Consider the following 14,320-nt stretch of genomic DNA (forward strand, 5'->3'; position numbering starts at 1 on the left):
CAGACATGGGGCCACCCCTGTCCTGGGCAGGCTGCTCCCTCGCCCTCAGAGGGGAGCCCAGGGCGAGGGTCTTCCAGGCCTGAATCAGCCGGGGCACAGGATCTCCCTGCCACACGCCAGCCCCTGCCTGCTCTCAGGGGTGCTGTGCACTTGTGAGGCAGGCCTTGTCCCACTGCTGCCACGCGGCAATCACACGGGAAGCCGGGCTGCAAGAATGCCAGCACAGAGAAGCGGGTGGAGCCCACAGCAGCCTGCAAGGCTGCCACCTCACCTCTCTCAATCCCCTACTGTGCAAGTCCCTGTGGGTAAGCCAGTCCCACGGGATCTCCGCATCTGCATGCACTAGTAAGCCAGCCAGCTCAGGCCCCTCGCAGCCATGAAGGGCTGGAACTCTGCAGCTGCCCCAGGCTCCCCAGCCCCAGCTCTGTCTCTGCTGCCCCTCCCCCCCCACCAGCCCTGCCTACCTCTAGAAAAACCTCTAGGAACTCTCCGATGGCCGTGTCCTGCCAGCCAGAACCGCTGCTTCTGCCTTCAGCCTAGCATGGCTCTTTAGAGTTCACGGCGATGATCGGCTTGCACGTCTGTCTGTCTCACCAGTTCTTTGGACAGAGGACTCGGGCTCGGCACAGTGGGAGAACAAGCCCTTTGGCTGTGCAAGCAGGGCTGTGACACACACACCCACGGGCGTGCTCGGGCAGCCGTCACGCACGAAGGCAACAGGCAGACCCGCACGTGCTGCTCCACTGACCTGCACCTCCAAGTTACAAGGGAAAGCAGCTAACCTGGGGTGGCTTGGTACTATGCTTAAAAAACTCCAACTTTACTTTCACTTAAAAAGAAGCCTCCAAGAGACCAGACTCCTGTGAGTGGTGCTGACAGATGGGCTGCTGTGCAGACGGACTGGCCACACCGCAGCCAAGGCTGTGTGTGAAGAGCTGAGTCTCACACGGCGGGGCCACTCCCGTCCGACCCAACTGCACACAGCGACGAGGCGCTGGCGAGGGACAAGGCCCGGCTGTCACAAGGCAGTCCCCAGACAGAGCTCCTTTCTTCCTCTGCCTGTTTCTGGCTGGCAGAGGGCAGTGGGAACAGGGAGAAGCCCGCGTCTGCCCGGTCACACGGGGCCTCCCCCAAGAGGCTGCTGCTGTCTGCCAGGAGGGAGGGGGAGCACAACACAGGCTGCAGAAACAAACAACCCTGTCACGTGACCCTGGCGCACCCATCAGCACAAAGGGACAGCCACAGGCCCTCCTGGTGGCAGCCTGAGCCTAATTCATGCCCAACCTTCGCCAAGTCACCAGTCCATGTCCTGTTCTTCCTACTGAAACACGCAGGAGGAGCTTCCTGGGAGGGGACACGGTTATTTCAGCATGCAGTGTGGGCGGGCGGCCCTGGGTGAAGACAAGCAGCCGAGTGGAGCCAGGAGGCAGAACCGGAATTCAAGTCACTGAGGCTCCAGTGAGCGCTGCCTGGCCTGCAGGGCTCCTGCCTGGTGATCTGCCCCCTCCCACCCCCAGTCAGACACCAGCATCTGCGCGTGACGTCAGCACGAGGTCCTCCCAGTTCCTAGACACTGCCTGGCCCGCAGGGCTCCTGCCTGGTGATCTGCCCCCACCCCCACCCCCAGTCAGACACCAGCATCCGCACGTGACGTCAGCACGAGGTCCTCCCAGTTCCTAGACACTGCCTGGCCCGCAGGGCTCCTGCCTGGTGATCTGCCCCCCTCCCACCCCTGGTCAGACACCAGCATCCGCGCGTGACGTCAGTATGAGGTCCTCCCAGTTCCTAGACACTGCCTGGCCCGCAGGGCTCCTGCCTGGTGATCTACCCCCACCCCCACCCCCACCCCCGGTCAGACACCAGCATCTGCGCGTGACGTCAGTATGAGGTCCTCCCAGTTCCTAGACACTGCCTGGCCTGCAGGGCTCCTGCCTGGTGATCTACCCTCCTCCCACCCCCAGTCAGACACCAGCATCCGCGCGTGACGTCAGCACGAGGTCCTCCGAGCTCCTAGACCCGCATGGGTCCTACTCAGCCCCTACAACCAGGAGCAGCAGCTCTCTGGGACAGGCCCACTGTTGGACTTACTTATCGCTGTACCCCCATCACACGGCGTGGTGTGGCGCACACAGGAGGTGCTCTGGTGAACAAGCGAGGGTTCGTGGGAAGAAAGAGCCGCCTGGACTTTCAGGCCCCATTCCTCACAGTGATCACTGAGATGTGGCTCAGGGCGGACCGCCCCTCTCTGGGCTCACTTCCAAGGCTTACTAAGCAAGGTGGTCCTCCCCAGCTCTGCAACACCGTTCCCACTGGCAGGAGGCAAGTGGCAGGGTCTGCCGAGACCCCACGACCCCGTCCACCAGGTCAACGATCAGCTCTGCGGGTTTGCGGTTCTTCTCTGGAGGGTCCTCCGTCAAGGGTCACAGTTTCCACCCAAGTTCTGAAAAGACCAGGACCTTCCTTCCCAGACCACGCGAGTTTAGGGATGCACTTCACCCAGCCCCACACCAAGGCACTACCTCGCATTCCCAAGTTGTTTTTCTTTTTTGTTTTTAAAGATTTATTTTATTTATTTGAAAGATGGGGTTACAGAGAAAGGGAGGGAGAGAGAGAGAGAGAGAGAGAGAGAGTAAGGGAGAGAGAGCGAGAGAGCGAGTGAGCGCAAGAGGTCTTCCATCCTCCTTTTCATTCCCCAGTTGGCTGCAATGGCCAGAGCTGAGCCGATCCAAAGCCAGGAGCCAAGAGCTTCTTCTGGGTCTCCCACGTGAGTACAGAAGCCCAAGGACCTGGGCCATCCTCCACTGCTTTCCTAGGACATAGCAGTGGGCTGGATCAGAAGTGGAGCCGCCAGGACCTGAACCAGTACCCACATGGGATGCCGGCACTGCAGACGGCGGCTTTACCAGCTGCGCCATAGCGCCAGGCCCTCCTGTTGTTTCTTATATCTAGCCTTAGAGGTTACAATCTCCTTTCTGTGGCAATCACAGTGCCTACTGCTTTTAACGTCTTCACCTGAATTGTAAAAGTTAACTAGAGAGGGGCTGGCACTGTGGCATAGCAGGTAAAGCCGTCATCTGCAGTGTTGGCTCCCCATATGGGCATCGGTCTGGGTCCCAGTTGCTCTGCTTCCACTCCAGCTCCCTGATGATGTGCCTGGGAAGGCAGAAGATGAAGATCCAAGTGCTTGGGGCTCTGCACCCACATGGGAGACTCAGAAGAAGCTCCCGGCTCCTGGCTTTGGAGCGGTCCAGCATCAGCCGTTGTAGTCACTTGTAGGGTGAACTAGTGGATGGAAGACCTTGTTCTCTGTCTCTCCCTCTCTATCTCTGTGGCTCTTTCAAGTAAGTAGGTCTTTTGTTATTGTTGCTGTTTTTACAGTTAACTAAATGGGGCCAGTGTTGTGGCATAATGGGTAAAGCGCCATATGGGCGCTGCTTTCAGTCCACGCTGCTCCATCTCCAATCCAGCTCTCTGCTGTGGCCTGGGAAAGTGGTGGAAGGTGGCCCAAGTCCTTGGGCCCCCGCACCCACGTGGGAGACCCCGAAGAAGCTCCTGGCTCCTGACTTCGGATCAGTGCAGCTCCAACCATTACGGTCAATTGGGGAGTGAGCCAGCGGATGGAAGACCTCTCTTTCTCTCTCTCTGCCTCTACTTCTCTCTCTGTGTAACTCTGACTTTCAAATAAATAAACGAATCTTTTAAAAAAATAAAATTAACTAGAGAAAGAATGTGCAAATGAGAAAGGGTTGGAGGAAAACTCTTGGGCCAATGTTGAGGAGAGGCAGTATGGACGCACAGTCTCACAGTATCCCCCCAGACACAGAACAACGGCAGAGAAAAGCAGTGACTTCCAGCAGCGGGAGCTGGCAAACGCCGCCTGCACCAAGCCATCCAGCTCCCAGGCCTGCACACTCCCAAATCACCGCTGCCCATGACACGGGCTCCGGGCAGGGCACAGTCAGCGCTCTCGTCTTCTTGCCAGGAGCACAGAACACACAAACCCAGACAGGGACGTCCCACAGAACAACTGACCACGCTCTGCACGCCAGGGTCGCCCGGACAAGGAAGGACGCGGGATTGGTCACGGACTGGAGGCGACTGAGCAGACAGCTCAACACGACGGAGCACCCTGGGCTGGCTCTCAGCACCCACGATGCCAGAGGGAAGACAGGTTAAGTCTGGACAGGTCTACAGCTTCATTAATGATATTAAACCGACGTGTGCTTCCAGGCCTTGACCTGGGTGTGTAACACGGGAACATCAGGGAAACTGTGTGAAGAAAACAGACGCTGAGCTGGAAAGATTTCTAGCAGACTACACCCAGCACGTCACAGATGAATGAGGAAAGCGTGAAATAACTCAGGAGATGCACACACAGACAACACACCTGGGGGCATCTCAGTTAACAGAACGCGGTCCAGTTAAACTCTGGGGTCGGTAATGCTCAACACTGGCATGGATGCAGACCAACAGACTTCTCCCTGTTGCTGGCACGACCACCTTGGAAAGCTGCCTGGTGTTAGCACGTCTGCTTGGAGCTTTATACCCCACGGCCTGCAACTCCTGCCCCAGAGCACACAACTGGCGGAACTCCTCCCAGCCGCAGCCGCAGCCAGGCAGGAGAGACACCGTGCTTTCTAGCAGTACAATCGGACATTCAGAAGTACGCTGACGGCGGCAGGGACAAATCCCAGCAATGGACAGAGTGAGGACGAGGGACCACGGTTTCACAAATCATGTGAATAAATTCCAAGATGTCGCTTGAAAAAGGTAAAACAGAGAACACGAACAGCCAGACACCATTCACACACTAGGTTTGAAAATGGGTAAAATTCAGTAGCTCACTGTTCACCACACACACACACACAGACACAGACACACACACACAGAGACACATACAGACACACACACAGACACACAGAAATGCACACACACAGAGACGCACACACAGACACGGACGCACACACATACACACACACACAGAGCTAACAGCAAAACTACACATGCATCAGTAAACCACGGAAGAAGGAAGGGTCTCCTGACGGAAGCTCAGGACCGAGAGCTGAGGGTGGCGTCTGTCTGGAACCCAGGCGTGCGCCAGCGTCAGTGGCACGCGTGTCCTCGGGTGTGGTCCACGTTGGAGGGCAGTTAGAGGGAAAAGTAAAAAAAGAAACAAGCAAGACACGGGAACGCTCTGGTCATGGGGCCTGATCCTTCAGAGGCGGGCAGGCTGGCTCCCGAGGCACCCGCCCTCCCGGCAGCACTCGGTCCTCCCCTCTACGCACACGCCATGGCTGCCACGCTGCCACGCTGCTTCACGGCCCACCAGCTTCCTACTAGGAACAAGACCTAGAAAGGCGAGTCGCCCGAGTTGCGCCGACTGTGACCATTTTAAGAATCCTACTTCGGGAACAAAAGCATCTACCCAGCCCACGTGAATCCTCCTCCCCTTGAACCAGTTTCATTCGCCTCCGTCACGCGTTTTGCTGTCGGTCACTGGGATCTGCACTCACAGCTTTCCTGCCCTTTCTGCGGTTTTTAAAGGAAAACGCGACCAGAGCTCAGACAGGCGCCCGGAGGCCGCACTCACCAGCTGAAACTCGCTCCTGCGGCTGAAGGCCTCCCTGATGCCAGAGTCCCTCCAGAGCGCGCCCAGCGCGGGCACGTACAGCTGGAAGGTGGCGGGCTCCACAGGAAGTCCCGCCTTGTTCTCAAACGCCATCAGGAACATGCCATGCTTCTCGTTTTCAGAATACTGCCAAGGAATACCAAGCTTGTCTCGCGCGTCGACAAGAACCTTTGAGCCCTAGGAAATAAAAGAAAAAAGAAAGATTTAATTGTGCAGCAGACACTACATCATACTAGAGAAGCCCAGCGCGGCCTCTGTCTTGGCCTGTGTTCAGCTGCTACGGCGCAGTAGCCGAGACTCGGTGGCTGACACAGCCAAGAGGTCGCTTTGCTGCTGGTTCCGCTCCCGGCTGGAGCTGCTGTACCGCGACACGGCGCAAAGCAGAACCGGAGTGAGCACCGGTAAAGAGGCAGAGGGGCAGCCAAGGCCGTCCTGGCTCTGCTGTGTGAATCCCTCCTGCCAAGGCTGCCTGCCACGCTGCCACAGCGGCCCGCAGCGGCAGGTTCAGTTTCCACTTGGTAAGTCTACATGCGACAGCACGCAGCACCTGTCACAGAGCCGAAGATGCCCAGGCGGGGCAGTGTGCAGAGCGGCACGCGTCTGCCTTGCGGTGACATGGGTGCCGTCACTCCTAGGAAGGTGGCCTTCTCACGAAGGACGTGTGTAAGCAGCACACAGCTCTGCTCCTGCTAGCCCTCATCTGACACGGCACCCGGGGGACGCTGCTGGAGACACCCAGCACATGCCCTCGTCCGAAACGGCACCCGGGGGACGCCGCAGGAGACACCCAGCACATGCCCTCATCCGACAGGGCACCTGGGGGACACCGCGGGAGACGCCCAGCACGTGCCCTCATCCGACACGGCACCCGGGGGACACTGCTGGAGCCACCCAGCACGTGCCCTCATCCGACACGGCACCCGGGGGACACCACGGGAGCCACCCAGCACGTGCCCTCATCCAACATGGCACCTGGGGGAAGGCCGCGGGAGACACCCAGCACATGCCCTCATCCAACATGGCACCTGGGGGAAGGCCGCGGGAGACACCCAGCACGTGCCCTCATCCAACATGGCACCCGGGGGACACCGTGGGAGACACCCAGCATGTTCCACCGGAAAATGAAACCATCAGTAAAACAAAGAAATGTTTCCAAAACGCAGCAGCCAGCGGCAGCACCACCAGTGCCACACTCCTGCGATCCTAGATCAGCACCGACACCCGGCGGCCCCTGGCTACCAGACGGGTACAACAGCTTGTTCCGACCTGTGCAGGTGGGACCACCCACCCCACTGAAGCAGGACCGCACGCAGGCCCGGACTTCACGCCGCCTTTGCTTGCGATGAGAACAAACTCATTTTCGTTCTGCTCATTTCCTCACCGTTAAAATCAAGTCAGAATCGTCTGCCCCTTCCCTACCTCACAGATGGGGTCAGGGGTTGGAGAAACAGCCCTGGGCAAGCGTCCAGCTGTGACAGCACTCGGCGTCCCTTGGTCCCCGGGTGGGCGGTGGGCCTGGCTCCGCGCCGGGGGCAGGGCTTCAGATTCCACAAGCAGTACCTCCGGGAGCCGTCCAGCCACGCCAGGTGAGTGTGCAGAGGGCCCCGTGCTGGCCATGAGGACAGAGCAGCGGCACGCCGGCCTCCCTCCTGCGCAGACAGCGCCAGGGCTGCTGATGCCTGCTGCACACCTACCTGGTTTCTTTTTAAGAATGGTTTTATTGTGCAGTGACTCGCATGCCACACACTTGTCTACTTAAAGTGTACAACTCAGTGGTTTTTGGCCGGCACTTATCCTCAACAGTTTCACTTCCAGCACTGGGGACAGAGGGCTCAATCAGGCTGTCTCTCCACGCCTCGGCGGCAGCTTCAGAATGCTGTCTGTAACTTCAGCTCCTGCCCAGAACCCTGGGTCAAATGCAATGATGCCTAAAAAGCAGTGACAACCTGTCCCCTGGACCCAGCTGGCCCCGGACGGCCGGGCGCGGACACTGCTACAGGCCCCTCCAGAGGGCCTTGTCTGCTCTCGCCACCCACAGACATGAGCTGCACTCTGTGGGAGGAACAAGCTGCAGACAGCACAAACTCAGAACCTGCCTAGGGACTCAGCCACGTGGGCTCAGAAATTAACCCACGCATGATGAAACTCTCCCTACCAGGGGCCAGGAGAGAACACAGAACATCGACCCGACGGGAACAGCCGACGTCTAACTAACGTGGAGACTGAAGGTCTCCCTCCAAGGCTGGGCAGGTGAGGGCTCCCCTCATCACCGCTATTCAACACAGCCTGAGGAACTGATGCCGAGTTGACAGGAAGGGCCAGGAGTGCAGGAGAAACAACTAAACCTACTTGCAGAGGAAACGGTTTGGGTGGGAAACCCCGGGCAACCTAACAACAACAACAAAACCTACTAGAACAAACGAATCCAGCAAGGTCACCTACAAAACTCGCCTGTCTACCTACTAGTAATGAGCAGGTGCGAACGGAAATGGAAGAATGCAGCACTGCCGACGATCACTGAAGCACGAAGGCGGCCAGGCCTCGGGTGCAGCACTCAGGACGCAGAGTGGGAGGCCCCCGTCCACGCTGGAAGGCCCGCGCCTGAGGCCTCTCTGGTCCGATCCCAGCCTCCTCCTCTGAGCACCCTAGAGGGAGCAGTGCCGGCTCCGGAGCTGGGTCCCTGCGCCCACCTGGGAAGCCCAGGATTAGTTTCCGGCCCCTGGCTTTGTTCTGGCCTCGCCCTGGTTGTCGCAGGCATTTAGGGTGTGAGGCTGTGGATGGCAGGTCTACAGCTACCTCTTTCAAAAAAACATTTTTAATGAAAAAGGCATAAATTTAACCAAATATGTATATAGGATCTATATGCTGGCAACTGCAAAGTGTTGATTGAAAAACAAGACAGAACAAGTGGAGAGATTTATCATATCCATGGAGAGCAATGAACAGGTTTGACACTTGCTCCTCTTCCGATCCAGCTCTCTGCTGGTGGCCTGGGAAGGCTGTAGGAGATGGCCCAAGTGCTTCGGCCCCTGCACCCACGTGGGAGACCCAGAAGAAGCTCCTGGGTCCTAACTTTGGATCCGCCCAGCTGTTATAGCCACTTGGGGAGAGAACCAGCGGATGGAAGATTGATCTCCCTCTCTGAAACTGCCTTTCAAATAAATAAACAAATCTTCAAACAGAAATACTTACTTTCACTTTACTTGAAAGGGAAGAGAGAGAGGAGATGGGGGTGGGGTGGGGAGGGATCTTCCACCCACTGTTCACTCTCTCTAAATGCCTCAACAGCTGGGCAGGCCAGGCTGCAGATAGGAGCCCAGAACCCACTGTGTGCCTCCAGGTGGGTGTCAAGGGCATCCTCTGCTGCCTCCAAGGGTGCACAGTGGGGTCAGAGCTGGATCAGAGGCACAGCCAGGACTCGCATCAGGCACTGGGCTGTGGGAGTGGGTGTCCCTAGTGGTGTCGTAACCACCGAGCCAAGTGCGCACCATTCTGAAATTTATATGGAAAAGCAGAGCGCTAGATTAGTTAAAGCAAGCCTGACAACCAGAACTGGGCGGCATTACTGTGGCTGCCTTCAAGCCTTACTGTGTAGCTACAGGCATCAAGACAGAGGGGGTAGGACAGGTGAGAGACCAACGGGACAGAGCAGGGAGGCAGAGGCAGCCTCACAGATGCTTCTAAGGGATTTTTTTTTTTTTTTTTTTTTTTTTTTTACAGGCAGAGTGGACAGTGAGAGAGAGACAGAGAGAGAAAGGTCTTCCTTTGCCGTTGGTTCACCCTCCAATGGCCGCCGCTGCAGCCGGCGCACCGCGCTGATCCGATGGCAGGAGCCAGGATCCAGGTGCTTTTCCTGGTCTCCCATGCGGTGCAGGGCCCAAGCACCTGGGCCATCCTCCACTGTACTCCCTGGCCATAGCAGAGAGCTGGCCTGGAAGAGGGGCAACCGGGACAGAATCCGGCGCCCCAACTGGGACTAGAACCCGGTGTGCCAGCGCCGCAAGGTGGAGGATTAGCCTATTGAGCCACGGCGCCAGCCCTAAGGGATTTTTAAAAAAGATTTATTTATCTATTTGAAAGGCAGAGCTACAGAGAGGGAGGCAGAGAGAGAGAGAGAGAGAGAGAGAGAGAGGTCTTCCATGGCTGCTTCACTCCGCAAACAGCCATAATGGCCGGAGCTGGGCTGATCTGAAGCCAGAAGCTAGGAGCTTCCAGGTCTCCCACTGGGTGCAGGGCCCAAGCACTTGGGCATCCTCCACTGCTTTCCCAGGCCACAGCAGGGAGCTGGATTGGAAATGGAGCAGCCAGCACTTGAGCTGGCACCCATATGGGATGCCTGGGCCAGAGGTGAGGCGGAACCTACTATGCCACAGCGCCAGCCCCAGAACAGCCTCTCCAACAGCTGGTGTGGAACAACAGGCCACTCACAAGCCTCCCTGACCTAATCTGTACAAGCTTATCCCAAAGTAACCCGAAACACGAAACCACAACTTGGAAGAGAACCTTCAGGACCTGTGGTTTCGTGAAAGTTCTTAGACATGACTCCAAACACAAGATTCATAAAAGAAAAATATCAACAAATTGGACCTTGTCAAAACTAACAACTCCTGCTCTGCAAACGACTTTCCTTAACAGGCTAAAAAGGAAAACCGGACAGGGAGAAAATGTGGGAGTACACCACACAGCTGACCAAGGACTCAACATCCAACAGCCGTAAAATCCAACAGTCCGGTTAAAGAACAGGCAAAAGCTATGAGGAGATATTTCACGGAAGACACATGCAGACAGCAAACGCACAGACAAAAAGACGCTCAGGGCCAGGGAGAAGCAGACTGAGACCTGGATGGTATTCTACCACAAACCTCTCCACACAGCTCCACAGCTGCGGCCGAGTGTGCTGGGCCTCTACTGTGGCACCAGTTCATGTCCCAGCTGCTCCACTTTGATCCAGCTCTCTGCTGTGGCCTGGGCAAGCAGTGGAAGGTGGCCCAAGTCCTTGGGACCCTGCACCCATGTGGGAGACCCGGAGGAAGTTCCTGCTCCTGGCTTCAGATTGGCACAGCCTGGCTGTTGCGGCCACTTGGGGAGTGAACCATCTCTGTCTCTCCCTCTAACTCTGCCTCTCAAATGAATAAAGGAAATCTTAAAAAAAAAAAAAAAAATCAGAGGCAGATGGCAGGCTGGGGGCTGCGGGCTCACTGCTGGGGAGGGGGCAGTGGGAGGACACTGCTGTGGTCTGGGCTGCACGCACCAGCTTCCTGGCCCAGTCATGGCTGCTGGGGAGAACTGGGTGCCACTCTTCCATCTTTGCCACTTGCCGTGACCCTGTCATCATTTCCTAATGAAAGGGCTTTGAAGGGGTAACTGGCAGTCCCGGCAGGAAGTGGTGAGAGGGAGGTCCCTGAGGCAAGGCTGGGGCTCGGTGAAATCCTCGCCAGTCTCAGCCCGAGCCTCCCGCCGTGTGCTCACTCCAACAGTGGCCCCGGCTGGCACCCACTGGAACCCAGAGGACGATGGGGCCTCAACGACTCCTCCCATCTCTCTTCCTGTCCACCTGATTCTCACCTCCGGGTCTTTCCCTGCTCCCCACCTCCTTGGCTACACCACAAACTCCTGCCTTCCCCGAAGGTTCAAGGACCACAGAAATAAAGACGACCGCCGGGCACAGCAGAAACCACGCACACGCCGAGGGCGGCACAGTTCCTCTGGTGGTCTCCAGCAAAGGGCCTCAGCGCTTGCACAAATGAGAGAGGCTCCCGCGTGCAGGCAGACGCAGCCCCCCCCGCCCCCGCCCCGGCACAGGGAGCTCAGCCGGGACGTCCACCTCCCTGCCCAGGCAGCCAGCCCACCTGCCCCTTGGGCTGGCCCAGGACAGCACGATGGCTCTGACCCACCAGCCACCTCCTCGGGTATCACTTTCTTTCGAGAAGCAGACAGACAGACGGGAGGATGGGAGGACAGATGCGTGGGGTGGTGGGGGCAGTTTCCACCTGCTGGTTTACTCCCCATGCCAGCAGTGGCCAGCGCAGGGGCTCGGGCCAGCTCTCCTGCCGAATGGCAGGGACTCAGCCACCTGAGTCGTCCCCTGCTGCCCTCAGAGCTCCACTAGGAGGAGCTGGGATCAGGGCACTGACAGGAGACAGGTCCAGCTGGCAGCTTGGCCCCCAGGCTGAAAGTCGCCCAGGTGCTGTTTCTGTACTTAAGTTACGCTGCCCAGGGGACACGGCTGCACCCAAGTCAGGCCAGCGCTGCCTCTCCTGGGGAGCGGCACTTTTACACGTCAAGACAAAGGCAGGGACTCCAAGTGGATGCAGAAGCCTGAAGGTCCCTAACAAGACTGCTTCCCACCGCAGGCCAGGCTTCTGCAGCCCCCGCGTGAACACCCCCACCCCACCCCAGCCCGTGTCCGGCACCACAGCCCCAGGAGTGACACGGGTCTAGCTCCCCCCCAGCCCGTGTCCCACACCGCAGCCCCAGGAGTGACACGGGTCTAGCCCCACCCCAGCCCGTGTCCCACACCGCAGCCCCAGGAGTGACACGGGTCTAGCCCCACCCCAGCCCGTGTCCCACACCGCAGCCCCAGGAGTGACACGGGTCTAGCTCCCCACCCCAGCCCGTGCCCCACACCGCAGCCCCAGGAGTGACACGGGTCTAGCCCCACCCCAGCCCGTGTCCCACACCGCAGCCCCAGGAGTGACACGGGTCTAGCCCCACCCCAGCCCGTGTCCCACACCGCAGCCCCAGGAGTGACACGGGTCTAGCCCCACCCCAGCCCGTGTCCCACACCGCAGCCCCAGGAGTGACACGGGTCTAGCCCCACCCCAGCCCGTGTCCCACACCGCAGCCCCAGGAGTGACACGGGTCTAGCCCCACCCCAGCCCGTGTCCCACACCGCAGCCCCAGGAGTGACACGGGTCTAGCCCCACCCCAGCCCGTGTCCCACACCGCAGCCCCAGGAGTGACACGGGTCTAGCCCCACCCCAGCCCGTGTCCCACACCGCAGCCCCAGGAGTGACACGGGTCTAGCCCCACCCCAGCCCGTGTCCCACACCGCAGCCCCAGGAGTGACACGGGTCTAGCCCCACCCCAGCCCGTGTCCCACACCGCAGCCCCAGGAGTGACACGGGTCTAGCCCCACCCCACCCCAGCCCGTGTCCGGCACCACAGCCCCAGGAGTGACACGGGTCTAGCCCCACCCCAGCCCGTGTCCCACACCGCAGCCCCAGGAGTGACACGGGTCTAGCTCCCCCACAGCCCGTGTCCCACACCGCAGCCCCAGGAGTGACACGGGTCTAGCTCCCCACCCCGGCCCATGCCCCACACCGCAGTCCCACACCGCAGCCCCAGGAGTGACACGAGTCTAGCCCCACTCCAGCCTGTGTCCCACACCGCAGTCCCAGGAGTGACACGGGTCTAGCTCCCCCCAGCCCGTGTCCCACACCACAGCCCCAGGAGTGACACGGGTCTAGCTCCCCCCAGCCCGTGTCCCCCTGTGCAGTGCTACCCCAGCTTGCTGAAGCAGCTGAAGCCAGTACACCCTACCATGGAGAAGACAGGCCTTACTGCTCGTTGTCCGAAGCCAGCTAAGTTGGCAGAACGGCTGACACACTTTGAATTACAACAGTTAAATACAGACCATTTTCTGTGTCTTCTCAACTTGGGAGGAAAAGGAAGCCTCTTTTCTGCCATTTTAAATTATTCTAGTCAAGAAACTGGTCTCTGCCAACTCTGATCTGAAAATCTAAATGTGAATGATGGGGAAGTTTTCTGCCTTGGGGAATCTGTTTGAATTCACTTCTTTTTCCTTTTAACCCGGGTTGGGGGGGGGGCCCTCTCTGGAGTAGGGGACGTTGGCAGCGCTGTGTTCGCTGCACTTCTGCAGAACTGATCAGAGTCGGGAATATCTTGGGTACCCCCCAGCACAGGAGCCAGACCATACCATCAAACATCGCGCCCTCTTCTCAAGAAAAGACCGATTTCCTAAAACATAAAAGCCACCAAAATCATCAAACTCAGAAACTCTTAAAAAGAAAGCCAAAGTAAGGCAGAAGACAACCTCAAGCCCTCCCAATGAGCGGGAGGCAAGCCCAGGGCCGCGGCAGCACTACTCCTAAGTACGCGTCCGCTCGCTCGCCTGCCCAGGTCCCGGCCCCGACTTCTCGGGCAGCTCGATGCCGTCACCCTGCTCCCGAGTCATTTCTAGGACATCACAAGCCCGCAACCTGAACTCTCGGGGAAGAGCACGTGGCCTGTCTGCTGCTGACACAGAGTGGGCTTTTCAGCTTTACTGGATGAAGACCAAAAACTGCAAATCCTGTCATCTCATCTCAAAATAGATGTTGTTCGCTTAGCCCATTACCAAGCCAGCTCTTTTTGGATTAGTCACTCCTCACTAAAAATCTTCCCACAATGAATACGAAAGCTCAGCTGGACCTAAAACACTAGCGGCCAGAAGCAAGCATTTTCCTGCAGGAGCAAACGGCTACAACACTAAGGGAAAGCTAAGGCCTGGAGCACCCACCCGCCCAGGCACAGCACGTGGCTCGCAAAGCTGTCTGTGCAGGCTCACTGGGCTTAGCTGTTTGCCTGTGGCCCCTCCCAAATAAAACGGAGCGCTGCCAGAAACGTGAACAGGACACACTTCTCAGGTTACCGAATCCAGTGAGCAGCCGACAGCTCTGTTTGGCTTCT

At 58.3% G+C, this 14,320-nt stretch overlaps 1 protein-coding gene across 1 annotated transcript in view; it reads right to left on the reverse strand.

The window, feature by feature from the left end:
* The window catches only part of GNA12 (G protein subunit alpha 12), a 101,186-nt gene that overhangs the window by 35,781 nt on the left and 51,085 nt on the right, over positions 1-14,320 (reverse strand). The window contains exon 2 of the mRNA XM_051834734.2: positions 5,591-5,806. Coding sequence (XP_051690694.1) covers positions 5,591-5,806 — 216 coding nt within the window. The remainder of the gene's footprint in view (positions 1-5,590; positions 5,807-14,320) is intronic.

This window comes from Oryctolagus cuniculus, chromosome 19 (assembly GCF_964237555.1).
Source record: "Oryctolagus cuniculus chromosome 19, mOryCun1.1, whole genome shotgun sequence".
In the NCBI taxonomy this organism is placed as follows: domain Eukaryota; kingdom Metazoa; phylum Chordata; class Mammalia; order Lagomorpha; family Leporidae; genus Oryctolagus; species Oryctolagus cuniculus.